The following is a 27499-nucleotide window of genomic DNA, read 5'->3' on the forward strand; positions in this document are numbered from 1 at the left end:
TTAAATAATTGAATAAGTGAACTCATGAGTGGATGGAGTGACTTTCATTTTAATTTTAGAGAGAAACTCGATACAGGAGGAGAGCTCCTGGATTGTCACTTTTTGATTTATAGGCGTGGTTGTTACATAGAATGAACTGTGCAACAACATACAGGGTCTGCAGCCCCTTTATCCAACCTGGAGGTGCAGATTTCTTGAAATATGTGAATAAAGTTAATAAGAAACTGATAGATAACTGGCTTAGAATAAGCCAGAGATAATGGGCTTAGCACTTCCATGGAATTATAAGGTGTGATATTTAAATAGTGTATTTTAACTTAAAAAAGAAGCACATCAGAACTTATGCATTAAGTTCAGACAGTCTAGAAATTTTTACTCCGCACTTTCTTCTGCATGTCAGACACTGGGATGCTATCACAGTAGCTGAAGGAAGAATCCTGACCAGGAGAGGACAAGTAGCATTCTTTCTCAGAGATGTTCAGATCACGTGGGCAAAACTGTATTTGGTGGGTTGGAAAGGGAAGATGGAGAAAACGATCACAAAAGGCAGCAAATCAAAATGTCTTGATCCTCAGACCACTGAGAAAGGGACTTTCAGGAATGAGGATAGCAAGGATACTTTCTACCTAGAAATTTAGACTCCCGGATTATGTCTCTCTTCCTTTGCTTGGAGCAGTGTTTTAGCAGATGGGCTCAGGGGCCACCTACATCAGAATCCTTGTTAACAATATATATTTCCACTTCACCCAAGACTACGCAATTTCCAGAGCAGGATCCCAGGAGTCTGCATTTTAATCTCCAGGGAAAACTCTTGCACATTTAAATTGGGTTTGGGGCCACTCATATAAAAATGTACCAGAACCTAAACAGTTCCTGACAGGGTCAAGATCCTAAAGAGCCATTAGACCAAAAGGATGTCTTTATAATGTGATCTTTCTCACCTTCAGCTGAATCCATGGAAGAATCTTAACTAAGTACAGATTTTTTTTTTGCCCAATTCCAAATTTAAGCATCTATTATAGTGATCGAGATTACACCTAACACCTAGCCACAACAGTAAAAGATTACCCCTCCACAAACGCAAACATTTCACCCCTTTCCATTTTTGCGCCCAACTCTGAGGGTGATTGTGTGTGTGAGGATTGCTTTACCAAACCTGTTGCTCTCGAGTCGATTCCGACTCATAGTGGTCCTATAGGACAGAATAGAACTGCCCCATAGCGTTTCCATGGCTGTAAATCCTTACAGAAGCAGACTGCCTCATCTGTCTCATGCAGAGCAGCCGGTGGGTTCAAACCACTGACCTTTTGATTAGCAGCCGAGCACTTAATCACTGCACCACCAGGCCTCCTTGAGGATTGCTTTGTTGTTGTCGTTAGGTGTGTCAAGATGGTTCCGACTCATAGCGACCCTGTGTACAGCAGAATGAAACATTACCTGGTCCTGGCCATCCTCACAGTCATTGCTATGCTTGATCCCATTGTTGCAGCCACTGTGTCAATCCATCTCATTGAGGGTCTTCCTCTTTTTCGATGACCCTCTTCTTTACCAAGCATGATGTCCTTCTCAAGGGGCTGAGCCCTCCTGATAACATGCCAGCGTATATGAGGCATAGTCTCCCCATCCTTGTTTCTAAGGAGCATTCTGGTTGTACTTCTTCTAAGACAAGATTTGTTCATTCTCTTGGCAGTCGATAGTGTATTCAGTATTCTTTGCCAGCACTACATTTCAAAGGCGTCAAATCTTCTTTGGTTTTCCTTACTCATTGTCCAGCTTTCGCATGCATATGAGACGATTGAAAACACCATGGCTTGGGTCAGGCGCATCTTAGTCTTCAAGGTGACATCTTTGCTTTTCAACACTTTAAAGAGGTCTTTTGCAGCAGATTTGCCTAATGAAATGTGTCTTTTGATTTCTTGATTGCTGCTTCCATGGGTGTTGATTGTGGATCCAAGTAAAATGAAATCCTTGACAACTTCAGTCTTTTCTCATTTATCATGATGTTGCTTATTGGTCCAGTTGTGAGGATTTTTGTTTTCTTTATGTTGAGGTGTAATCCATACTGAAGGCTGTGGCCTTTGAGCTTCAACACTAAGTGCTTCAAGTCCTCATCACTTTCAGCAAGCAAGGTTGTGTCATCTGCATAACACAGGTTGTTAATGAGTCTTCCTCCAATCCTGCTACCACATTCTTCTTCATATAGTCCAGCTTCTTGGATTGTTTGGCCAGCATACAGGTTAAATAAGTATGGCGAAAGGATACAACCCTGACGCACACCTTGCCTGACTTTAAACCACCCAGTATCCCCTTGTTCTGTTCGAATGACTGCCTCTTGATCTATGTACAGGTTCCTCGTGAGCACAATTAAGTGTTCTGGAATTCCCGTTCTTTGCAATGTTATCCATAATTTGTTACGATCCACACACTCGAATGCCTTTGTATGGTCAATAAAACACAGGTAAACATATTTCTGGTATTCTCTGCTTTCAGTGAGGATCCATCTGTTATCCTTGGTTCCAGGTCCTCTTCTGAATCCAGCTTGAATTTCTGGCAGTTCACTGTTGATACGCTGCTGCAGCCGCTTTTGAATGATTTTCAGCAAAATTTTACTTGTGTGTGATATTAATGATATTGTGCATTCGGTTGGATCACCTTTCTTGGGAATAGGCATAAATATGGATCTCTTCCAGTTGGTTGACCAGGTAGCTGTCTTCCAAATTTCTTGGCATAGACTAGTGAGCACTTCCCCTTTTGCATCCATTTGTTGAAACATCTCAATTGATACTCCATCAATTCCTGGAGTCTTGTTTTATGCCAGTGCCTTCAGTGCAGCTTGGACTTCTTCCTTCATACCATCGGTTCCTGATCATGTGCTTCCTCCTGAAATGGTTGAATGTCAACCAGTTCTTTTTGGTACAGTGACTCTAGGTATTCCTTCTATCTTCTTTTGATGCTTCCTGCGTCGTCTAATATTTTCCCAGTAGAATCCTTCAGTATTGCAACTTGGGGCTTGAATTTTTTCTTCAGTTCTTTCAGCTTGAGAAATGCTGAGCGTGTTCTTCCCTTTTGGTTTTCTATCTCCAGGTCTTTGCACATGTCATTATAATACTTTGTCTTTTCAAGCCGCCCTTTGAAATCTTCTGTTCAGCTCTTTTTCTTCATCATTTCTTCCTTTTGCTTTAGCTCCTTGACATTCAAGAGCAAGTTTCAGAGTCTTCTGACATCCATTTTGGTCTTTTCTTTCTTTCTTTCCTATCTTTTTAATGACTTCTTGCTTTCTTCATGTATAATGTCCCTGATGTCATTCCACAACTCATGTGGTATTTGGTCAGTAGTGTTCATCACATCCAATCTGTTCTTGAGATGGTCTCTAACTTCAGGGGGAATATACTCAAAGTCATACTTTGGCTCTCGTGGACTTGTTCTAATTTTCTTCAGTTTCAACTTGAACTAGTATATGAGCAGTTGATGGTCTGTTCAGCAGTCAGCCCCTGGCCTTGTTTTGACTGATGATATTGACTTTTCCATTGTTTCTTTCCACAGACCTAGTTGATTTGATTCCTTTGTATTCCATCTGGCAAGGTCCATGTGTATAGTCGCCGTTTATGTTGGTGAAAAAAGGTATTTGCAATGAAGAAGTCGTTGGTCTTGTAAAATTCTATCATGCGATCTCTGGCATCGTTTCTATCACTAAGGCCATATTTTCCAACTACAGATCCTTCTTCGTTTCCAACTTTCGCATTCCAATCACCAGCAATTATCAGTGCATCGTGATTGCATGTTTGATCCATTTCAGACTGCAGAAGTTGGCAAAAATCTTCAATTTCTTCATCTTTGGCCTTAGCGGTTGGTGCGTAAATTTGAATAATAGTCGTATTAACTGGTCTTCCTTGTAGGCATCTGGATATTATCCTATCACCGACAATGTTGTACTTCAGGATAGATCTTGAAATGTTCTTTTTGATGAGAATGCAAGCCGTTCCTCTTCAAATTGTCATTCCCAGCATAGTAGATCATATGAGTGTCCGATTGAAAATGGCCAATACCAGTCCATTTCAGCTCACTAATGCCTAGGATATTGATGTTTATGAGTTCCATTTCATTTTCGACGATTTCCGGTTTTCCTAGATTCATACTTGTATATTCCACTTTCCAATTGTTAATGGATGTTTGCAGCTGTTTCTTCTCATTTTTAGTTATGGCGCAACAGCAAATGAAGGTCCGGAAAGCTTGACTCCATCCATGTCATTAAGGTTGACTCTACTTTGAGGAGGCAGTCTACTTGTGAAAAGAGTTAGCCAGTGAAAACCTTATGAATAGCAGTGGAACATTGTCTGATATAGTGCTGGAAGATGAGCCCCTCAGGTTGGAAGGCGCTCAAAATACGACCAGGGAAGAGAGGATTGCTTTAGTACATGGCGATTAAGCCAAGCATGCCACAATATATCTTCAGGGTGAGATTCAGCTAAAATGCACAATAAATTTTATACTGATTCCCAATCTTAAATTTTCTATAATTTGTATAGACATCAGTCATTCTGCAAAATCCTCTTATAACGTTAACTTATGGGCTATACTCAATGTAATTGTAAAAAAGAACTCCCAAACGTTTTGTCCAATGGCAATACCAGAGGAATATATGCTTACATTATATGGTGAATACTTTGAAAAGGACAATACTCATTTTACTCTATAAATTCTGATAGTTTTCTTTTTAAGAAGTTAAATGTATTATAAATATCATACCTTTTCATCTGTTGACATTTTATAATTTTCAAGCTCTTAAGCTCCTTTATCTACAGTAGTTCTTTGAAAAATGTAAACATGTTTTTGAGCTCTTTTTTTTAAAAAAAAATGCCTCTTACAGTCCATTCTCTAGATTAATCTCTCTTTTTTTTTAAGGGTGACTTTTTTATAAGTGTACGTATGTTGTAAGTAGAGGGATTTAACAATGGGAAGGAGGCAGTTAGACTCGATCCAAATAGTCCCCCTTTTTATCCTTTCCCACCTCCTTCTGTCCCTCCTTCTCCCACCCTCTACTCAACAACACAACGTTTGCTTTCCCTTTTTACATTGTTATTTTACCTCCCATTTGAGGTAATCTAACTAAGCTCTGCAGGAAAGCCTTTAAATGTTGGATCTGCTTCAGTCTAAGAACAAAAAAGAGCTTTATTATGGAGGTAAGTTGTGGATAGAGCCATGAGTTACTGGCTGATTACCAGATTAAAATGGTCCGGGCCTCATAAACTATGGTTCTTAACCTGGCTGCATATTAGATTTACCTGGGGGATTGTTATTTTTTAAACAAGGCCCAAGTTCCACCTCAGGCCAATTTCCTGCAATTGCTACGGATTGTCCCAGCTGATTCTGGTGTATAGCCAGGGCTGAGAACCTTTAAAGTTAAATGCCTCTCTGTTTGTCGAAGATGGTCCTAAGACCGGATTATCAGAATATCTTGGAATGCTTGGTTAAAATGCAGATTCTTTATCCTGACCCTGTTGTTGGGTACCATCCAACAGATTCCCACTCATAGTGACCCCATGTGACAGAGTAGAGCTGCCCCATAGGGTTTTCTAGGCTGTGATCTTTATAGGAGTAGAGAGTTCCTGCATAGCCACGGGATGGATTTGAACTGACAACCTTTCAAACTTTTGCTGTTATTTCAGTTAGCAGAGAACACTTAATAGTTGGTGCCACCAGGGCTCCTTGTTTTGACCCTAGACCTGGAGGGTCAGCCCTTTCATCAAACACTTCTGGTGATTTTTCTGTACTCTCCAGTTTGAGAAGCCCCAGGTCCAGATACCCTAATACAATTTAAACTGTTGTATTGGAGGAGTCCCTGGACAGCGCAAATGGTTAAGTGCTTGGCTGCTAATTGAAGGGTTGGTGGTTCAAATCCTCAGAAGAAAGGCCTGGCAATCTACTTCCGAAAGATCTAAGCCATTGAAAACCCTATGGAGTACAGTTGTACTCTGACACATATGAGGTCACCATGAGTTGGAATTGAAGGCACCTGGTTTGGTTTTTGTTTTGTTGTATTAGACATGGGCTAGAGATGTACCTTGGGAAAAAGCTGCTGAGAACTGTTGAGAATCAGTGTTCTGGCTGTTTTATCTGAGGGAAATGGCTTTTTCCCACCTCTCTGGAGAACTCTGTATTTGTTTACTCCTGGCCCTGCACCCTTTCACCTATTCTGTGTGTGACCCAGAGAGTATTTTTAGGGGGCTGAATCACTCATCCTAGCCTGTGGTTAAGCCTGTCAGTTAACAAACACTGTGCATGGTGTGGGGATGTGAAAGACGAACACAAAGTTTGTTGTTACTTGCCTTTGAGTCAGCTGCAACTCAGTGGTGACCGTATGTATAACATAATGAAATGTTGACTGGTCCTGCACCATCTTCTTGATTGTTGGCAGTAGGATGTCTATCCTAACAGATAAGAATCACAAATTCTAATTGGAAAGTTAAGTTTTACTTAAAAAGGGAACACGATACAGCATGGAATCTGGCCCCACAGAATTCATGTGAAGGAGTGGTCCTGACCGCAGGGTCTTGTTTAGAGTTGGGAGGAGGGGAACATTCATGTGGTCTAGGGATGATGAGGATGGAGGAGACTTGGGAGAAAGTTGAAGACTTAATTTCTGGATCAAAGCATTCATCCATTGGAAGACTTTACTTCTCAAGAGAATTTTGAATACAGAAATACCAGTAGATGTAGCTTTGTCCATATTGAATGCATTTAATTAAATTGAGCTGTAACTTTGAGTCAACAGTGAAGTATCTGACGAATACTTTTTTTTTTAGTTTTTGATATTTGGCTGCTGTTTTCTTGACATCTAAGTAGCCATTCATCAGAATCATGTGTATTTTGTTTTGGGAGGAATGGCAGACTGTCTACATTTTTTTCATAGTGTTCCATATGAAACTGAACATTTAATATTCTATAATTTTCTTTTTAGTTAATTTTAATTTTTGTTTATTGTTTTGGTGACTCAGCATCTTGTACCTCAAGACATGTTTCTGTTTATTTAACCAACGCCATTGGGGAGTAAAGACTGAGGTGAGACATGGAGGTTGTTTTGGTAATTGTGGCTGGAATTAGCTGAAAATCTTTTGGGTTGGGAAAGCTTATTGCCAGACCCTAAATTGCAGGACTCTAAAACTTTTCCAGAGGGTCTCTCTCTGTCCTGCCTTCCCCTCCTGAACTATCCAGAGAGACCCATGTCTGGTCTTACTGCTTATGCTCTGCATTTTGTCTTTTTTCCATCTTCTTTTCACATGTGCTGGAAAGGCTGCTTGGGCAGGAATTATACCCAACAAGGCTAGCTGCCTCCTGGGTGAGTTGGTGGTGGTTGGAATAATATGAAAAATGAGATGTCTTTTTTTTTTTTAATCTCTACTTAGCTTTTTTTTTTTTTTTCCTGTACACCCAGAGGAACAGCTGTGGCAGCAAATGCAGACTTGGATCATGCATTCATATGTAGTCTTATTTGACAATCCTAGATATTTTTAAGCAGGATTGAGTCAGACAACCGGCAGCACAGCATTCAAACTGCCTTCATCAGCCAGCCTGTTTGGCACACAAGGACCTTGTTTTATCTTAGTAGTAAATCTAGATGAAGCGATACGACGTACTGAATGTACCCAAAGTCACAATATTGAGTATTTTACTACAGCCTGTCAGCATCTCTTTTTACGTGCTTGTTTGTTCATGGCTAGTTATTTTATTCCTTGTAGCCTTTGAATTCTGTCTCTGGCCAGGTCTTGATTCATGTGTTTTATACATAACAGGATCCTACATTCCATACCAACATTACTGTTTCTGCTTCCCTCCCTCCATGCAGCGTTTCTGAATAGATGCAGTGTTCATTTTTGCTGAGAAGTGTTTCATATCGTGGCATCTCATTTCCTTCTTAAGATCATGGGATTTTGTCATTTGCCTTACCTATGGCTTGGTGGATCTCATCCCATGAGCCTGCTCTTCGGTTTGTGGGCTTCCTGACACCATCCACAAGCCTTCTGCTCCCAGGATCCTCTTCTGTGAATGTTTGGGTAACTCCCTGTCCCTTTCTTGTCCACAGGGTTCCTAAGTCTTCACTCTTAGGGTTTCCCCTCACACTGTGCAGTTGCCCTTGTTGCCCTCTGAGGAAAGTTTGGAATGAGCTTCTGCAGCTTTCTTTCATTCCATTTGTAACTGTCTACCTCTCTACTGACTCCTTAGATTTTCCAAAAACAAACAAAACGTCAAACCCAAACACGTTAAAATGAAGTTTTCCTTTGACCCTGGTATTCTACTCAAGCTATAAGCAGCACCCCCCCCCCCGACCTTTTTGATGGCACACTCTAACCCAGGTTCTCAGACTTAGATTTAAAGGAGTACTATGATTTTTTAAATGGGATTCTAACCCAGGATTGCCGTTTTCATTTTGATAAGAAAAACTATCACTGCCATCCAGTAAGAGACAAGAGATTTCAACCCATAATCAGAATATAATCTCAGATTAAACAACAGTCCTTTTAAGTAAATAAGTTTGGCTTCATGATAAGAAAACCTTATCACATTCTCCCCGTTTTTCTCATTTCTCCAACTGTAAATACTTTGTTTCTGACTGGAATTTGGCAGCTACTGTTTTACACTTACTTCGTCTAACTCTTTTCCACTGACTTCTCAACCTTTACAGTTTAGCTTTCTCTCAAACCACTCTGCTTGCGTCCTCTCAGAGATGATAGCAAATTCCCAATACCCAAGCCCACCTCTTTCTTACCTGTTGAGCTGCCTGCATTGACCAATCCTCTGGGTGAAACTCTTTGCTCTCTTGACCTCTGTCATTCTGCCCTCACAGATCTCTTCCTGTTCGCACTGTTCCATCTCCTTTTCTGCTGGCGCCTCATTCCCCATAACCACAGGTACTCTCCCATCCTCTCTTAACTTCCTCTCTCTCAGACTGCTCATCCATCACCATCTCTGTAAAATGACTCCCAAGTGGAATCTCTGAACCTCAGGCTTATGTTCCTAACTTCCTGTCTGTTCATCTGCATTTCCTCTGGCTTCTCTAATTCCAGTATGCCTCCATCTGATTGAAGCTGTTCTCGTTGTTGTTACTAGTTGCCTTGCAGTCAGTTCTGACTCATGGCCACCCCATATGTGCAGGGTAGAACTGCTCCATAGGGTTTTCAAGGCTTGACCTTTCAGAAGCAGATTGCCAGGCGTGTTTTGCTGGGTATCTCTGGGTGGGTTCAAACCCCAACCTTTCAGCTAATAGTAGAGCACTTAACCATTGGCTCCACCCAGGGACTCCTTCTCCAGCTGATTGAATCTAACTCTCCAGATCTCCAACTGCTAGTTCCACAGTCTTCTGTGGCTATGAGGCAAGTGACTAAAATTTCAGATCCCTGCTCTGCATGTGCCAGCAGAATGACTTTGGACAATTTGTCTAATGTTTCAGAGCCTGCTTCTGTGCCTGCTAAATGGGGATACTACTGTGTATCTCAGTATTTGTTGTAAGGATTAGAGACGATATGTGCAAAATGCTGGTCACAACACCTGATACATAATAAGACCTCAATGATTGTCAGCTGCTCACATAGTGAAGCGGTATAGTAAGGCTTAGAGGACAATAGCTCCCTTTTTCATAGCCGTACCTGCCATTCCACCTGACCTCGAGTTGTCCCATCATTCCCCCAGTGCCTAGGACCTCCCACTTGTGTCTAAAGTGACAGTGACAACAGCTGTCAGGTGACTAATTTCAAAGGAGTCTGTTCTGAACAACAGGTAGTTGGGTAGCACTTTCAAATCTTCATCTAAAGTAGAAGTGTTGTGCTAATAAAATCAAATCATCTGTATGGTTGAAAGGAGGTAATGTGTGTGTGTGTGTGTGTGTGTGTGTGTGTGTGTGTGTACGTGTACACTCTTGATACCTAGGTGGCCAGCTGTAGCGTCAGCACCACTGTTGGCCAGGGTGAACCACCACACACGTTTTTTTTTTTTTACCAGGAGTTGCTTTAGCATTTTGAGAATTCAGAGTGTTAGCAAGAATATTAATCCACTAAGTTAATTTCTCTCCTCATAGGAGAGGAGAATGTTGGATGGAAGGAAGGTCAAATTCTTTATAATCTGGTATTTTGCCCTTGCATCATCCACAGCATTTTAGCACTGTTAAATATAGAAGGTGCTCAGTATATTTGTTGATAGTTTCTATGAGAAGGAAAATCCAAGGAGACTTAACTGTAGGCCATGTCTTATACACACTTTAGACCAGAAACATCAATATAATCAAACTCTTATAGGGAAATTGTTCCTCTTGAATAAGTCTTGAGGTTACTTATCCAATGTCGATGCAGAATTTAGGGAAATTTAACAGTTGCTGATGTCCATGTATGTCCCTGGGTTGAACGAATGGTTTATGCAGATAGTTTCAACTACTAACCTAAAGGTTAGTGGTTTGAACCTAGCCAGCAGCACTGCCGAAGAAAGGCCTGGTGATTTACGTCTGTAAAGATCACGGCCAAGAAAACCCTGTGGAGCAGTTCTACTCTGTAACACATGGGGTTGCCAAGAGTTGGAATAGATTTTCCAGCAACAGGTTTTCTTTTTTTTCAAATATCCATGTGCAGACTTGTGAATTGCTGGATTCCTATTAGGGTCGCCTCAGTCCCTGGACTTCTTTGCAGTATAGTTCGTGGGGTGTCTTTCTTTGTGATGGTAATGTTTGTTTATACTATGTTATTTTTTTGTTTGTCTCTGATTTGGTTTAACATCAGTGATAGGATGAGGGACTGTCTTCCAATTCTAGACTTCTTATACAATTATACATTTCTTTGTCTAAGAGTGGATACTGAACAAGATAGTTATTTAAAGACTTCATTGTTTCCACAATGACAGAGTGCTTGTTACTATTTTTTCCTTCTGGACTGAAAGTTTACTTACAAATTACATAATAAAAATGCCAAAGTTAAAAAAGGAAACTTTAAAATGAAAGTTCTAATCCTGTTTAATTCTATGGTGTGGTTAATCTTTATTAGCTTTTTTGATTATGAAGTAGTATTAAAATTAAGAATAGTGTTTGATTGTTGTTGTTGTTGGAGGTGGGAGGAAGGCGAGAACACATACACCCCAGGACCCACCAACTGTTATAAAAAGTGGCTCACATTTAACAAAACTAGTCTGTGCCATTTGAGAAGGGTTGTGTTCTTCTCCTCTCTTTTAACCCTTTATGTTTGTGGACTTTACAAAGTTATCATTTGTTATCTCATTTTACTTCTTAATAGCCCTCTGAGGAGGATGAGGCAGAAATTCCAAAATCCTTTTACGAGGAAACAGAGGCTCGAGAGCGGTTGAGGCCTACATATATGAAGCAAGGATGCTGGCAGTAGAATCTGTCTTCTGATTCCAGACCCAGTATGGTCAGGCATTAAGTACAGCTGAGTGCCTGCTAAGGGCTGGCATGGTGGTAAATCCTAGGGACGTAAGGAGGGCAATATAGATCTGACTGGTGGAGGATACATCTAATGAGGAAGCCAAATATTGAGTAATTTTTTGTAGATAATCACCTTAGAGCAAAGTGCTTCAAAGGAGAAGTATTGGACATGATAGGATACCTAATCTATTTGGGAGGATTTAGGAAACCATGGTAGTGTAGTGGTTAAGTGCTACAGCTGCTAACCAAAAGGTTGACAGTTTGAATTCACCAGGTGCTCCTTGGAAACCCTGTAGGGCAGTTCTACCCTGTCCTGTAGGGTTGCTATGAGTCAGAATCGACTCGACGGCAACGGGTTTGGTTTTGGTTTTTTATGGAAGATTTAATTGAAATGTTATGATACCATATTGCCTTTTTGTCAGTAGTGCTTCTTGCATTCTTCTTCCTGCCTTGGCGGAGTTATATTGAGCAAGAGATAACTATGAAACATTTTAATATTATATACTTAGTCAAATACTAGAGGACATTGGTGGTTCAGTGATAGAATTCTCGACTTCTGTGCTGGAGACTCATGTTTGATTCCTGACCAGTGCACCTTACACATAGCTACCACCCGTCTGGCAAAGGAGGCTTGCATGTTGCTCTGATGCAGAACAGATTTCAGCGGAGCTTCCACACTAAGATGTTCCAGACGAAGATGGACTAGGAAGAAAGGCCTCATGATCTGCTTTTGAAAATTAGCCAGTGAAAACTGTATGGATCACAACATTCTGGTCCACAACCGATCATAGGGGATGATGGAGGACTGGACAATGTTTCCTTCCATTGTGCACGAGGTTGCCATGAGTCTCGGGCTGACGCGAAGGCAGCACAATAACTATGATCAGATACTATTGATTTTAATGCTATGTCATAATAAATAAAAGTTGATAAAGATTAATCATACCACAGAATTAAATAGAATTAAAATTTTCATTAGAAGGTTTCCTTTTTGTTACTTTGGCATTTTTATTACGTATTTTGAAAGTGAACTTCAGTTTGGCTTTGTTTGATTGTCAGAGGTAAAGAAAACAATCAAATCAGTCCCTCCTTGGCTCCCTTAAATCGAGCTGCTGAAGATTCTGCGACAGCGTGATCCTTGGCTTTTCCAAGTGGCACATGTTATTGGCATACAGCAGTGTGGACTTGTGTTGAGTTTTAGGGTTTCTATTGACCTTATTCATTCTTTTAAGGCAAGATAGCATGGTGGCCAAGATTGCAGCCTCCGGAGTGAGATAGCCTGGATTCACATCCTGGCCCTGCCACTTACTAGATGTGTAAACTCGAGCAGATCTTTACCGTTTGGGTGCCTCAGTTTACTTATTCAGAGAATGGGAATGATAGCAATGCTTTCCTTAGAATTGTTGTGAAGATTTAAGTGAATTCACTTGTGCAAAGTGCTTAGCATCATGCCTAACACATCATTAGCACTCAGTGAAGTTCAGTGCTTTTGCTGAGCAAGTTTTAAGGGAAAGGGGCCATCTGCGTGCAGTGAGGCTGTAGTCAGGGGAAGGAACTGGACTGTGCGTGGACGCAATCCAGGACCCTGACCTTGTTAGCACCTTGTACTAATTAATTAAGCCAACACAGTCACCTTACTGTGGAGATAGCAATGCTGATGCAGTAAGGGTAGATGATTACTTACGTAGTTCTTACCCCATATTTAATGATAAAATCTCAACTTATTGACTCTCCATATATGTCCAGTGTATCCTGACGTTTAAAATATTCTGCTTTGCAATTTTATGAAGAGATCGTTAATAGATAGAGGTAATAGTTTGCTTTCCGTAATTATTTTTAATCTTCCTAAACTTTCTATTTCTGAATGTCATCAACTTGAATTAAATTATCTTAGAGAATAGCCACAAAAATCAGTAAGACTTAAGTTTGGTTTCATTTAGCAATTCATGTTATTCTCACTGGAGAGAACTTAGTGTTATAACTTCAGATAAAATTACTCAATATTTGCCTTGAATCCAAGAGGAAAATAGAGACTACTTATATAGAACAAAGAGAAGTGCTAGTGAATAATTAGTTTATCAAAAAATAATTTATTGTGTTATGCACTGGGAGCTGTTATCATGGACAAAGCATGCTGTCTGCCCACAGTCCTCCAGGAAGGGAAATGCCCCTGGAAGTTTCTAAATGCACACATACTTTAAAGGAATCTGAGAGGTCCCTCATTCCAGTCTTCCTCCATCACAAGAGAGGCCTCAAATGGTGATAAGCTACTTTTCAGGAAAGGTCGTGATCTACTTTGAGGATGGAGGACTAATTGGTTGTAGGGAGAATATTACAGTAATTTAGATGATTGTGGATGAATATATATATATGTGTGTGTGTGTGTGTGTGTGTGTGTGTAGCCCTGGTGGCGCAGTGGTTAAGAGCTTGGCTGCTAACCAAAAGGTCAGCAGTTTGAATCCACCAGCCACTCCTTGGAAACCCTATAGGGCAGTTTTAGTCTGTCCTATAGGGTGGCTATGAGTTGCAATCAACTCGGCAGCAGCGGGTTTGGTTTTTTGGTTTCTCTCTCTCTCTCTCTATGTGTGTGTATGTTGTGTGTATGTGTATATATATATATATATTGCCTTCAAGTTGATTCTGACTCATAGTGACCCAATGTGTGTCAGAGCAGAAGTGTGCTCCATAGGGTTTTCAGTGGCTGATTTTTTAGAAGTAGATCATCAGGCCTTTCTTCTGAGGCACCTCTGGGTGGACTCAGACCTCCAACCTTTTGGTTAGCAGGTGAGCACCACCCAGGGACTGACTGACTGACATACATACATGTATGTGCACACATGGTCTCTCTCTATATATATTGTACATTAAAATATATGCATAAAATATACATGAATACTATAAAATATTATATACAATATTATAGACATAAAATATCACATTTACATAAAATATTTATACATTATATTATACAGAAAAATATTGTGTATGTGTGAAACTGACAAAGCTAATGACCTGACAGTAATTAACACCAACAAAGAAACTAGATTAATTAAGGCAAAATTGAAGAACAAGCTGGAGAATATAGATTATCAGATATCAGGAATATATTATACATAAAAACATTATACACATAAAAATAGTATATTTATGAAACTTGGATTATAGTTTCAGTTCTTCTCAACCTTATATGATCATGCCAGGCAGAAAATAGTGTAAGGAAAATGTTAACACAAGTTTGATGTTTTTGACATTTAAATTTGAACTGAAAGCTTTCATTTAGCATCTGATTACTTTGAGGTTGTTGGATCAAGGCATCCATTTTTCCTTTTATTGCTCCCTTCTTCTCACCACCCCCAATTTAAGAATATTAGACATGTTTTGGCTCAGCTTGCAATTTGTCAAATTGGTGGAAGAAACAGCATGGGAGCAGGAAAACCTTTTCTATTTTAACTTTTCTTGGCGTTAACATGTCCAAAATAAATTTGTTATTGAATTTAAATGCTATGAACTAACCTTTTAAAGCCTAGAAATCTATAATCTCACATTTTGTACTAAGAGAAAGGAATTTAAAATAACAATTTTGGTTATCTTAAAATCACAAGATTTGGTGACCATCAAACATAGGAAAAAATATTCAGCCTCATGAGTAATGAAAAGAAAGTAAAAGAAAACATGGCAGACTATTTTACCAATAAACTGGCATTTTTCAACGCAGAAGAAAAGAAGGAGGGGTCATATTTTGAATGGGCCCCTTGTCTAGGCCGATGGGAGGATAAATAGGTATAAAGCAAGTTAACATTTATCAACTACTGTAGAGCTGTTAATGGCTTTGTTGATGCTTTTCTGGGAATTTAGCCTCAGGAAATAATCAGAAATGGGCATAAATATAATTATAACATCAGGAACTTGGAAACAACATAAGTGTCCAACAACAGGAGGTTGATTAAATACAGTGTGAGAATGTATGCAGTGAGCTTTTCTGCCACTAACAATGGCAAAATATTTGCAAAAATAATGACATGGAAAAATATAAGTTAATATAAAGTGAAAAAAATCAGCATGAACCTAGGCTGAAGTATATTTACACACATACAGTGTATATATGTGTGTGTGTGTATGTATGTATGTATGAACGACAACTTTAAAAAATACATCAAAATGTCTCTGGGTGAAGAGAGTATTGGTGATTTTTATTTTCTTTGTACTTTTCTGTATTTTGCCAATTGTTATAATTGTTTGTAATGAGAAGAAACTCCAGTGCTTTAGAATGCCTTATACTGATAACAACTATATGAAAATATAAGAGGAAAAAAGTCTTATTGGGAATTAAAACAGAATGCCATCAGTGACTTTTGGTAGGATGTTGGGACTTGGGTGTTTTTTTGTTTTTGATATATTTTTCTTTAATGTGCATCTATTAGGGATATAACTTCTATTATGAAAGTACATGTAAAATAAATGTAGGAAAATACTTTATAAATCCATAAATACATTTGAATGGAAGAAGTAATTTCCAAATATTCTCTTTGACCGTGGTCCATCTTGAGGTTAATGAAAACGCTTAACAACGGTGGTAGATGATAGAAGTTTTCTTTACTCCTACAGATATTCCTGAAATTCCGGAAAGCATCTCATTCTGTAAAGCACTGCAGATAGCTGACTTCAGCGGAAACCCACTGACTAGGTAACATTTCTACTTATTTTTCTCTTCTGTAGTACCAAGGATATCTTTTTTTGAGCACCAAGCCAAGAACACAACCACATTTGCCATCTTGGAAGTACTTAGATGGATCATTTGGAAATTTTTGTCTTTATCAAGGACTGTTGACTTTCACAGATAATTATAAATAGCACTGTACCAGATGTTGACAATGAAAGGCACACAGTGCTATTGATAGTAATATTGAAGTGATGCTATAGAGGACTAGGGGGAGGCACAGTGAAGTATACAATAGGAAGCATTTCTGAAGCACTATAACAAATTAGTTTATAAGACCCCTATTTATCAATCCTGTCCTGTGGGGTCTGCAAGAGGTAAGACTGAATTCTAAACTCCCAGAGAGCTTACACCATAGTTATCCAAGGAAAAGTCCTGTTAGAGATAGTATTTTCCACTCCAGTAATGAAGCATATTTATTTACCATTTCAACTTTCCTCTACCCCTCCTCTCCTTTTTTAAACTCTGTTGACACCATTATTTCGTTACTTTAGCAATAGCATTGGGGATTTTGCGGGGTTCATCTTTCCAACTAAAGCTACCTGTCACTGTTTTACTACTGACTCCAGCTTTGCCCTTCCTGGTGTGACATGGCTATCATTGCCTGGGCATGGCTGTGTGGCACTGTCCTGAGACCCTCCTATGGCTCCTGGCTTAGTTAGGAGCCCATTGACCACTGGCTTCCAGGCACCTTTATTGCCAGGATAACTGAATTGTTACCCACACAGCAGTGCAAAGACAGCCCTTGAAGTCTGTTTTAGAGTTTTTTTGGGCCAGGTGTGTCCATTCTAAGACATCTGAAGACTCTGTAAGTAATCTCAGAAAAAATTATGCTTTTCTGTTTTTGCTCCCTTTCCCTTTTCTTCCCTCCCCTCTTTGCAAGGGGGGAGGGATCTAGGCAAATTAAGACTGAATTAAAATTCATCTCTCACCGATTTCAGAATTGCTTGGGACTGCTTGGGTGTATCTGGGGAATGCCCAGTTTTGTCTTGTTTTGTTTTTCCCACATCTGTTTCTTTTTAAGAAGTAAATATGTTTTATAAGTACTTCTGGTTTTCCTTTTTTGAATTTTAGTTATTAATAACATTTATTACTGAAAAAAAGTTCTAACCTACAATTTAAATAGCTTTGTAAGTTCTAGTGCATCACTGTCCTCGAGTCTTGCCCCTTGTCTTAACTGTCTTCCATACGGTTGTCTCCTTTCTTAAAACCTTTCTGTATCTCCCTCTCCTTTTCCCTGTAATATAGTTGGAGCTCCTCAGTGTGCCATACCAGGCCCTTCCTGATCTGACCTTGACCTAGCTTTCCACCCTCCTTGCTCATCAGATATGTCAGCTATCACACTGTGCTGTAATAGAGCGCTCATAGGTTTCACCCCTCCCTTCCTCACCATGACAACCCCCTCACTCCTTTAAAATGCCACTCAAGCATTACCTTTCTCCTGGAAGTCTTTCCTGATAACTCCCCACTGCCTCCCCTCCCCCCTCGCCGCCCCCTCCCCCGCTTCCATATGCTCTGTGTGAACTTTTGTCACAACACTTGAAATTTACACTTACGTGATCACTTTGACTACACTCCTCAGCTAGACTGGGAAAGTTCTTTCATCCCTCTATTTTTCATTGTTGTACCTCCAACCGTACCACAATTCCTGGAATGTAGTAAGTGCTCACTAAATGCCTGTTGAACTGAACTAAGCTATTCATCTTCAAGGCAGCTTACGGGGTTAGGTAAGCTGGAAAGTGTTTATCATGCTACACTTGATTTTTTTTTTTTTTCTTTTAACCATTGATCACTTAATCTCCTTTTCTGTTTCTTTACTTTCCTTTTCTAATGTCCGCTGACATTGGGATTTACCATTATATCAGAACTTTCCTGATTGGAACACACCCACATTGTATGAGGCTTTACTCTTTTTTTTTACCCTGGCCTATTTATTTTGACAGGTTACTTAAAGTAAAGCCAGCTTAATTTGGTGGGTGCTCTACTTTATGAATTAAAACACAGTATCTGTGAGTTGAAGGGGCCTTAGAAGTCATTTGGTGTGGCCTACATGTTTTATAGCTGAAGAAACTTAGGTTCAAACAAGCTAAATGACCTTTCGAGGTCTTGTGGCCAGTGAGCGGCAAGTTTGGATTCGAACTCATTTCTCCTAAACTTTGGTCTGTGCTTTCCCATCGCATCCTACTAGTTTGGCTCTTAATGTTAACAGCCAGTAAAAAAGCATGTCAGCCATTAAAAAATACATTTTATTAATGTTTAAAAACATTTTAGCTAGTTTTAAAATTATAAAATGATATATACCTTCTGGTTAAAAAAACCCAACAACCTAGGCAGAACAGATAAATTACATCTTTTTAATTACAGGCAAACATTTCAACTCTGCTATGCTACAGAAGAGGTTTCCACTTTGTAAAAACTGTTTCTGAGAATGTATTTTAATGATTGTGAAAATTCCAGTTAATACTGTCATCCTGCAGGCCTGGATTTGGTTTTGAATTTTGGAATTGCCTATATTAAATGGCAAACAGTAACATAGGATTTGTTTTCAAAAGAAGAAACAGAGAAAAGAAATGAAAGATTCTAATCTGGAGACTGTTACTAAAGCCAGAAGTCTCTCCCCCTCTGGGAAAAAAAAATACAATTATATGTTCTACTGTCTATATTTACATATAAGGACCTTCAGCATTTTATACACAGTGAAATCTTTTTGCCTTGTTAGTTTTTTTTTTTCCCTTCCTAAATTCTGGTAACCATAGAAATATTGAAACTAAACTTTCCTGGTAAGTTTTAAAATAATAGAGTGATATTATTTTGAAATCTTGCTCTTCTGTCGTTTAAAGGAGGTAAAAAAATTTTCCCTTTGTGTAGAACACAGTGAAATATATAATTGTCTCAAGTGATTGGCATCTTAAATCAAATTCAAAGAAATAAATCAAGAAAAGTAGCAATTGGTTGTCAACCGATCAACTCTTAAGTAATCCATAGCTTTGCTGTGGATATTAAAAGTTATAGGAAGAAAAATTCTTGAGCAGTTGCCCCGTGTTTTATTATAATCTTGTTGAGCTGACTGAATTTTCTCTTTCTTTTCTGCTAATCAGTAAAGTATTTTCACTCTTAGGCATTTTAGCTGCAGCATTGATTTCTAATTTTCTTTCATAGAACACTCAGTGATCTCAACATTTTTCCCCCTTTATCCTTAGAGTTTGCATGTCTTTCCTCTAATTATTTCTGGTCACCCTATCAACAAGTATTTATTCTACTTCTGTACTCAGGTAGACCAAGTCCTTGTCTTTTCTTATAAGTGTTTTTTATATATAGGAAAACAGGCAAACTTGCCATATATAATGTCATTTCAGGAGGTTATTTCAATTAGCTTGTAGAAGAAATTGTATTTATGCTTAGTGCACACCCATACAGCACTTCTGTTTTAATTAACAACATTTTCTGTTTTAGATTGCCAGAGAGCTTTCCTGAATTACAGAATTTAACATGTCTTTCTGTAAATGACATCTCACTGCAGTCACTGCCTGAAAATATTGGCAAGTAAGTTTTTATGCGAAGTTGTGTATAATCAGGGCAAAAGGATGTTCATGCCATCACCTCCACCCTCCTTCCCTTTTAAAGCTCTTATTTTTCTGCACAGGAAGCTGTTTACCTGACCTTCAGTGTCAACCTCAAGAAAGATCATACCATAGTCTCCCCTGTTTTTGCCTCCAGTTGCCCATAGATTTTAATGGTTAAAAACGATGCTGCTACGTGTTATTAGTGAAAAACCTAATTTGTTTGGATGCTTTCTTTAAACTGATAAATTCCAAAGTACTTAATTTAAGCAAAGTAGCATGTGTCGTGTAGGTGGTTAATAAGTAGTGTTAGTTTATGGAATGACCGCTCTTGGTAATTTTAAACCATACTAGGGAGGAGAGCCAGCAAACTTGGTTGAAAGCTTAAAGTGTATGCGCATAAACAACAGCTATGCCTTATAGTGTTTGAGAGCTGTAGACCTGAGAATAGGGAGTGAGAACGGGACATTTTGAGAGCAGGTAGGTGATTGGAAGAGGGATAACACTGGCACATGTCCATGTTGCTGGTTAAGAGGTCACGGGGGACTTAAGCCACAGCAAGAAATAAAATCCTTTGAAGAAAGTGTATGCTAGTGAGTAAATGTTCTGTTATAGCTTCTGTCAGATGAATTCACTGAATTATCCTAGCTGGCTTTTCCATCCCTCCAGGATGTGGAGGGTTATATCAGGCTGATCACACAGACTTAACTATCTGAAATAGAAGTCTGACCTGGCCGGCTTAACCTGGTGTGCCAGTGCCTCCCTAGCATCATGAAGGATCTCCCTTGTGTGTTTCCTTGTCCAGCCTAAGTTCTAAGACAAAGTAGAAACTTGTTTTTTGAGAACCACAGTAAGCAGTTAAGTGCAATCTTTTGGACAGACATCTGTTCTGCAAAGGTTTGCTTTCCAGAGGCCTTTAGGAGTTTTTGGAGTCCCTGGATAACGCAAATGGTATGTACTCGATGACCAACCTGAAGGTTGGAGGTTCGAACCCACACGGTGGCTCTGTGGAAGAAAGTCTTGGCTATCTGCTTTCATAAAGAGTAGAGCCAAGAAAACTCTATGGAGCACACTTGTACCCTGTAACACATGGGGCTGCCATGAGTTGGAATTGACCCAACGGCAATGGGTTTGAGTTTTTTTTGTTTTAGGGGTACAAACAGTAAACATGCTTGGCTGCTTACCGAAAGGTTGGAGGTTCGAGTCCACCTGAAGGCGCCCCGGAAGGAAGACCTAGCAACCTACTTCCAAAAAATCAGCCATTGAAAATCCTGTGGGGCACAGTTTTACTCTGACACACATAGGGTCTCCATGAGTCAGAGTCCACTCAATGACGATTGATGGTCTTCAGGAGTTTATGCAGGCATCTTTTCCCCCCTCCTTTGCTTAAGACAAGTAGCTGACCCCTGTTTCAGCCAGGACGTGGGTGTGTTTCTGAGGTGCACACTGATGTTTGAACACTATGCTGGTAGCATTTCTGGTTAAGAATTACACCCTTAAGCTCTTGGGGAGGAGGGACAGGAAGCCCCCAGTACAGGCTAGTTTTTCGTGTCAGCTGCAGAGAATGTTTTCCTGTAGATATCGTGCATTTACACTTTACTTTTGCTGTCTCATATATTTCATATGCTGTTTCATATATGTCTAGTAAAAAAAAAGAAAGCCTTAAATATAAGAGTCTTTTAAACACTCATACTGACTCTTTCCCTCCTTCTCCTCAGGGTCTCTGGAGCTTAATTCACTTGGTACCCCCCCTTCATTCTTTCTCAGCCTACGGCCACCCAAATGGTCTCCCCTCTATCCCCCTGATTCCAGCTGTCCCTTTTTTTCCTGTTTCATGTCTTTTTAAAAAGGTTCAGTGCTTTGAGATAAAATTTGTTCTCTTTAAATCAGAGTACCTCTCCCACCACCATGGCACTGTTTTAATGGAGAGCGTTATTTAAAAATCATTCTAGAATAAATTTCAATATTCCTTATCCCATCTTTTTTGGTAATATCTGTACCTGTTTCTGTTGGTATTTAGGATTTGTGTATTTGCACTTCTGTCAGTAATAAGAGTAGTGGCTTTTTTTGTCCTTAGGTTTATTCAGCTTGTGTGACTATTACAGCATTATGTGTACTGATTGTTTCCTGAAATAAAATGCTACTTTGAGCTTAAATCTTGTGGTAGCCTAGAAAGTAAGAATATAGGGTCAGATAAGTGAATTTATTGATTCTTATTAGGTCAGTTTGTGAAATTGAATGAGGAAAGAAGAGTTTCCTATGCCTTGTTATTAATAATTTTCTTACCGTAGCAAGAAACTCCATGATTTCTTCCATTGGATTTAAGATTTATGCATGCAAGCTAGAGTAAAACCCTGTTAGTAGAAGGCTTTGAAAGAAACAACCCAAGAATGAACTCCTCCTTGGAAATGATTGGGCTCCCTGTTGTCTTAGACCATGCCCAAAAGGCACTTAAAAAAGTTGAAATAGAATTGTTGAGGAAATCTTATATATGCACAAATACACTACATTTTAAGCCAGTCATTGTTGGAAACTTATAAAATATGCTTTTCTCATTGAAAGGATTGTTTAATTTCTCAAAGAATTCTCAAATGGTTTCTTCAGAGTATTTAACATATGTAGTTAACCAAGTATTTAGGAACTAGTACAACTTATCAGGGATAGTGTGGTTTTGTAAACAAGGCAACCTATTTGATACTCTAAAAAATTCCAAAAGGACATGAAATGGGCCATTTGGGTGATGATACTTCCTGTGACATTTGTGGATTCTGAAGTGAAGCGTTTCCGTAAATTAACCCTCATTCTTTTGGTCAGATGAGTAAGCCACATTAGCATCAGCCTTTTGAGCATCAGCGAAGGCAGGCCCTCTGTTCCCCTTCTCAGCATCTGGTGCAGCAGGGAGAGTTATGAGTTTCTCAAGGACTTGTCGCCCCTCAGGATGGACAGGAGAGTCCACTTGGGGAGGGTAAAAGCAAATGCTTTATCTAGGTCTAAGTAGACTTGTAGAAAGGAGCCTTGATGGCACAATGGTTAAGCGCTCAGCTACTAACAGAAAGATTGGCGGTTTGAACCCACCCAGTGCCTCTGCGGGAGAAAGACCTGCCAAGAAAACCCTACTGAGCAGTTCTACTCTGTCATATGGGGTCGCTATGAGTTGGAATCAACTCAACAGCACCCAACAATAAAAACAGACTTGCAGAGCATGGGGGCTGGGGGCCCCTGCGAGTATCTGTCCCATCATGCGTTTGATTTGCCCAAGCTTAGTAAACTTAAAGAGTTTTAGGGAGTTGATGGCAGAGTGTAGCTGGAATACAGCTCTCTTGGTTTCAGTCCCGTGTTTTTCCAGTTCTCCACCTGCCATCACCATGGACAGTCAGTTCACGGGACTTGTACGGGCTCCATAACTTTTTCTCAGTGCCCCTTAACTGTTTTTTTGTTAAGGAGTTAGGTCCAAACAACTTCAGTTTTTATGTCCTAACAACCTAGTAACTGTTTGAAAAAATAATACATATAAATTGAAAGAAAATGTGTTTTTATTTTATTTGTAAATATCCTTATTTACTAATGGAATGTGGGTGCCTAGCAGGCACTGCTCGGCTTCTCAGACCACCACCTCATTTCCTTCTCCACAGTGATTTTCACAGAGTACTTGCTTTTTATCACAGCAGTTGCTGGAAACCTAGCTTTGCAAAGACAGATGTCATCAAAAGAAATGTAGTATGGTTTAATGTTGATTTAGTAGTTTATGTAGCGTCTAACAGTTGTTGAGTATTGCTGTCTCTCTCTCAACTTTAAAATATCCTGTGGTGCCCCTGTGAGTTTGTCACTGCTTCCCTGGGTGCCTCAGTGCACACTGACCATGGGCTGTTGCTGTCTTAAATACTGGGGTGCACTATTATGAATACTTGGATATGCTCAGTATGACCCATTGGTATATGGAAAGAAACTGTTAGTTGTTTTTTCATCTGAGAAATCCAGAAAGAAACTATGACTTGTGAGTATTTGCTGCCTCTCAGGCCGTGTCCCATGTGGCTACTGACAGTGTCTAGGGGAGGCCTCTGGAGAGACTCTTGAGCATCCCACAAGCCAGAGGGGTCAACAGTTTCACCTTGATTTGTGTGTCGTTAGTGCACTGTTCATGTTCTATACCACAGGGTATTACCAGTATGGTTAATTTAATGAAGCAAGCCTTTTAAAAGGGAGAATCCATATAATACTTTGTAATGAGATGAGGAGTGATCACAAAAATCCCTTGAACCACTGTCTATCTCATACAGAATTACACATTTTTTTTCTTTTACTAATATAAAAGTGTCCCAGATTTGCTGAGCCTTTCCTGTGATGGCAGATAGTTTCAAGCACGTCAGTATATTATTCAGTCCTCCAAAGTAACAAACAAAAAACAACAAACCAGTTCCTGTTGAGTTGATTCTGACTAATAGTGACCCCATATATTTCAGAGTAGAACTGTGTGCCACAAGGTTTTCAAGGCTGTGACCTTTTGGAAACAGATCACCAGGCCTTTCTTCTGAGGCACCTCTGGGTGTGTTCAAACCGCTAACCTTTTGGTTAATAGTCAGATACTTAACTGTTTGTGCCACCCAGGGACACTCCTTCAAAGTAAAGGTGATGTTTTAACAATGAGTGATAAACTAACTCATCTTTAATGGATTTTTCTTTAAACTTACTTGTTAAAAATATAAAAATGCAATACCTTCTGATTTGTCTTCATAGACAGTTAATTGATGTCAAGGAAGATGGTAATTTATCAGCTGAACTTCAACATAGACCTGTCCATAATCAGAAGGAATTAAAAAATAATTATTTGGAATTATTGAAAGATACCAAATATAAGACAAAAGATTTTTTAAAATAATAAAGCATTTTCTGTCCCATTGTTCTCACTAATGGGAGCGGAAAATATTTTTTGGATCTTTAGTGAAATATTTTAAAATATTTGTGTTGGGCTTATCTTCTACTTTAAATTTTTTATTTTTAAGTATATTTTATAATATATACAGTATACTGGTACATAGTATGCCTATATATTTTAAATATGAATGTAAGGGGTATGAGGGTATAGCTTTAAATATGTGAAGACCACCATTCTAGAATAGAATGTTTGCAGTCAGTCAAGCCTCTGGATCAGGGATTCTCAAATTGTACTTTATAGGCCCTCGGGGGTTCCATCAAGGTGTCTCCAGGGCTTTGTGGGAAGGTGAGAACCAGTGCTCTGGTGGGTGGTCTCTGCTGGTCCCTCTTGTGCCAGCACAGCTCTACTTTGAGCTCTTTTTAATTTTTTTTGGTGATAGGGTTGCATATGACATTTGCTTAAAAAAAGCCTGCCGCAAAAATTTTTCAAGTTAAATTTGGAGGCCACTGTTTTAGACACTCAGGAGTCCTTTTTTATTGTAGCAGCATGCAGCGTGGAGCTTCTACTGTGATCTCAATCACACTGAGCTCTGCTCAAACTAAGCAAGAAGCTTCAGAGCTTTTCATGAGAGTGAGCTTTAAAAAAATTTTTAACTGCCTCCTCTCTTTCCAAATGGGCTGAGTGTTTTTCAGCATTTAATGACCAAAATTTTACCTCTTTCATAAAGCCTTCCTCAGTGATTGGAAGAGGTGAAGTAGATTTCAGACTCACAGGTTCCCTGGCCTACCCTTTATTTGCCACACAATAAACACTTTAGTCCTTTGTTCTCTACACAGAAGCCTAGTTGTTCAGTGTTTGTTTAATTGTGTGTATGTAATTAATGTGTGTGCCTTAATCACCATGTACCCTGAGACGGTAGGGATCTCGGTTGTTAAACTCTCTTTGTGTCGTACATCTACCCTGGTGTTGCTCTTACATACTGAACAAATACACGTGACAAGGCACACATTATTACCTCCTGCTCTCTGCGTACTTCCAACCTGAAATCATAGGTAAGAATACAGAAGTAACACTTGATGGATTTAGTTAGCACTTAGGAGCTATGCGCTAGGACCACATTAGCCTGTTCCTACACAGTCACTTTTTTGGCTTAATGCTGTGCACTCATTTCTATAAAAAGATGTTATAAAGAAACAAGTATGAAAAATACTGCCTCATTGCTCTAAAACCGTCTAATGAAGAATAATTATTGCCTATTACTGTTGCTTCGTATCTCTAATATAAGGAGCCATGAGAAAGGACTTTTTTTTTTTTTTAAATACTTATTGTCAGGGAAAAATTGCCTCACCAAAAGAACTGGTAAGCTTCTTCCTTTTTAATAACAATTCTGACATTTATCACATTTCCTTTTCTGCCTTTGTTGCCAGAAAGCTTAGAGCTAATTCCGATGATCAGTGAGAGTGCTGTATTAATTTCCATGTGATGGAAGAAATTAAGGAATTGCAGGGAGAGGGGGTGCTGGCATTTGCAGTGGGGCAGGCACCTTGTGAGGTGCACACACTGTCTCAGTATAGCTCCTTTACCCATAAGGCTACTGTTAACTGGCCTGAGCTTCATTAGTTTTGTCAGCAAAGTGGGGACAAGGAACCTGCCCAGGTTTGCAGATGGGTGGTGGATCTGGGATTTGAACTCAGATGTTTCCATCTTGAGGATGCTGCATTTTCTTAACTGCATGCCGCCTCTTGATGAGCACATTAGTTCCTTCCTCCCTTTCATTGTCCTGATTTTCTATATTGGGAACCTTTTTGCATATTTGTACTTTTTTAGGCCTCTTCAAATCCCTTTTTTAAAAATTGGAGAAAGTTAAGTAAATGACTTTAAAATATCACTGAAGATGCCAGACAGCCTGGAAGAGCAGCGGAAAAGGAGAGAGGCGTATGGTGGGGGTCTTAGAGAGTAGAGTTTCAAGTCTTGGATAGGCTTTAAGAAAAGTATCTGAATAAAAAAACTGATTCTTTTTAGATATGCCGTTGAAAACTGTGCACTGTGAACAATAGATTTTTACTTAACTATCATCAGAAACACTTGGAAGATTCCACTGGTAAAGCCAGGAAGGTTAATTTTGCTTTAAGGAATTTTCAAATGTTGATATAATGTGTGAATGAATTTGTCTTCCAAAAGAGTATTTCAATAATGAAAATATTTTTCTTGAGGTCAGTTGTATCAGTTTTTACTCATATGAGTCACACACTGCATTTTTTTACTTTTCAAAAGTGAGCTAGCCTACAGATGACATGATCCTATAGATACAGAATCCCAAGGAATCCACGCAAAAGTATTAGAGGTAATAAATGAGTTCAGGAAGATTGTAAGATACAAGATTAATATATGAAAGTCAATTGTATTTCTATACACTAGCATTGAACAATCCAAAAATGTAATTAAAAAAAAAAAAAACAACTTTCCATTTATAATAGCATCAAAAAGAATAAAATGATTAGGACTAAATTTAACGAAAGATTTGTAAGACATGTACACTGAAAACTGCAAAACACTGTTGAAAGAAAATAAAGAAGACCTAAGTGAATGGAAAGACATCTTGTGTTCATGGATTGCAAGCCGTACTGTTGTAAAGATGGCAATACTCCCTAAACTGATCTACAGATTTAACTCAATCCCTGTCAAAATCCCAGCTGGCTCTTTGCAGGAATTGAAAAGCTGATCCTAAAATTCATATGGAAACGTGAGGGACCCAGAACAGCCAAAACAATTGTCAAAAAGAACAAAGGACTCACATTTCCTGATTTTAAAACTCACAACAAATCTGCAGTAATCAAGACTGTGGTACCAGGATAAGGATAGACATACAGATCTATGGAATAGAATTGAGAATCCAAAGTAAACCCTTACATTTATGTTCAGCTGATTTCAAC

At 39.2% G+C, this 27499-nt stretch overlaps 1 protein-coding gene across 3 annotated transcripts in view; it reads left to right on the forward strand.

The window, feature by feature from the left end:
- The window catches only part of LRRC1 (leucine rich repeat containing 1), a 156092-nt gene that overhangs the window by 85153 nt on the left and 43440 nt on the right, over positions 1–27499 (forward strand). The window contains exons 3-4 of one of the 3 annotated variants that reach the window (XM_004386817.2): positions 16022–16100; positions 19587–19676. In XM_004386817.2, the coding sequence (XP_004386874.1) occupies positions 16022–16100; positions 19587–19676 (169 nt within the window). Of the gene's footprint in view, positions 1–16021; positions 16101–16911; positions 16942–18497; positions 19677–27499 lie in introns of those variants that run through there. The other 2 variants (XM_023741112.1, XM_023741111.1) reach the window with 2 other exon arrangements.

The sequence above is a fragment of the Trichechus manatus genome, unplaced genomic scaffold, assembly GCF_000243295.1.
Source record: "Trichechus manatus latirostris isolate Lorelei unplaced genomic scaffold, TriManLat1.0 scaffold00172, whole genome shotgun sequence".
Lineage (NCBI taxonomy): Eukaryota > Metazoa > Chordata > Mammalia > Sirenia > Trichechidae > Trichechus > Trichechus manatus.